The following is a 1,463-nucleotide window of genomic DNA, read 5'->3' as shown; positions in this document are numbered from 1 at the left end:
TCCTTAAGACGACATTTACTCTACATAAATAAGCTGAAATGCATTATTGGGCCAGAATACAAGTGGAGGTGTTGTTTGTGTTTTTTAATCAATTAAAAGTCTGAATAATGATTTTTTTTTTGTTGTAGTTAAATATATAAATAAAAATGATTAATTCATCATTTTTATATTTCTTTAATTTAGCAGGACTGTTAAAATTGGACACACATGCTTTCACAGGATGTCCCATTTCTTTCGCTAAGCAAACGTCTTTCTGTGTCCATCCGAGGTGCATCCTCCCAGGTTAGGCCTACTTGATAAAAGCAAGGCGCCAGCACCAGTATCTGTATTTTTACTGCAACACAGGGMCCAGCTCGGCTGCTGCACGTCACTATGACTGAGACCGATGACCAACTGATGACTGAGTGCAGTGCAACAGTCATSAGACCATTACCAGAAAACACTGAGCCCACATCGGCCGTGGAAGAGYCAAGTGGAACAACCTTCCATCGGTTCTGCATTAAGTTTCTCTTTAGCCAATATCCTTTGATAATTACTTCAGGTGACATTTGTGTCAAATAACAAGTGTTCTTTAATTTAACCTATCTGGCACTACTCTCCATTTTTCTTCAGACTAATCAGGTTGCAAGTTGTAAGTTGTAAGTCTCAACCTCCGTTGCGATTTGAATAGTTTTATTAGGTTTTGTCCTTAACTTTGCACACTTGGCCAGGCTACCTGGCTCTTTTGGTCATAGGGATCGGCTGTGTTATTCATGGAATTTACCAGCCTTGCGAGGAAAATTATCACCCGCAAAAGGTGAGCGTTACAGCGGAACTCATTCAGTCGCTTGCAACCATGAACTGTAGTCACTGTCTGCCAGTAATGCATGAATTCCACTTGTTTCCAATCAGGTCGCGTCCCGCATGATGCTCTGCTACTTCTTTGGGGAGCTGGTAATCAGAGTGGAGGCGCTGGGCTTCTCAGGATACCTTTCATACAACTGGCACAGATTCGACATCTTTGTTATTTGTGTAGAGTTAGTAACCCTATAAGACTCAGGTCAATTTTGTGTCACAATGTCAACCATGTCTGAAACAAAGTAAATGAAATATAGTGTTGATGACAGAACATAAAAATCCTCCATAATATATATATATTTTTTGTGTTTGCTACTTTCTCCTCAGGCTTGTAGACTTAATTCTTGAACTTTGTGAGATACACCTGTCACTCTCCTATTCAGTTTCCCCATTGCGACTGTTRAGCAGAATTGAAGGTAATCTTGACRGCCTCTTGGACATTTACCGCAGTCTGCACACTTTACYRCGTSGATGCAAAGCAATACTGGTCAGCATTCCTATACAGTACGRACGGATGAATAGATGGATTTTATATAATATTTTCCTGGAATCCGTCAGATTTCACATTTAAAGTGAAAGAACTACATTTATATGGGATTTTCACATGAAATATGCCAGTTTTTTTT

At 39.5% G+C, this 1,463-nt stretch overlaps 1 protein-coding gene across 2 annotated transcripts in view; it reads left to right on the top strand.

Annotated features, from left to right (window-relative positions):
* LOC103460538 (voltage-dependent L-type calcium channel subunit alpha-1S-like) overlaps positions 1–1,434 on the top strand; it is an 11,308-nt gene extending 9,874 nt beyond the window's left edge. Inside the window, exons 3-6 of one of the 2 annotated variants that reach the window (XM_017303388.1) lie at positions 346–518; positions 703–796; positions 892–1,016; positions 1,165–1,434. In XM_017303388.1, the coding sequence (XP_017158877.1) occupies positions 373–518; positions 703–796; positions 892–1,016; positions 1,165–1,408 (609 nt within the window). In that variant the 5' untranslated portion in view covers positions 346–372 and the 3' untranslated portion in view covers positions 1,409–1,434. Of the gene's footprint in view, positions 1–268; positions 519–702; positions 797–891; positions 1,017–1,164 lie in introns of both variants that reach the window. The other variant, XM_017303387.1, reaches the window with a different exon arrangement.
* The last annotated feature ends 29 nt before the right edge of the window (positions 1,435–1,463 follow it).

The sequence above is a fragment of the Poecilia reticulata genome, unplaced genomic scaffold (genome assembly GCF_000633615.1).
Source record: "Poecilia reticulata strain Guanapo unplaced genomic scaffold, Guppy_female_1.0+MT scaffold_255, whole genome shotgun sequence".
Taxonomy (NCBI): Eukaryota; Metazoa; Chordata; class Actinopteri; order Cyprinodontiformes; family Poeciliidae; genus Poecilia; species Poecilia reticulata.
Note: the sequence above shows the minus strand (reverse complement) of the source record. Positions and strands in the feature narration are given on the sequence as shown.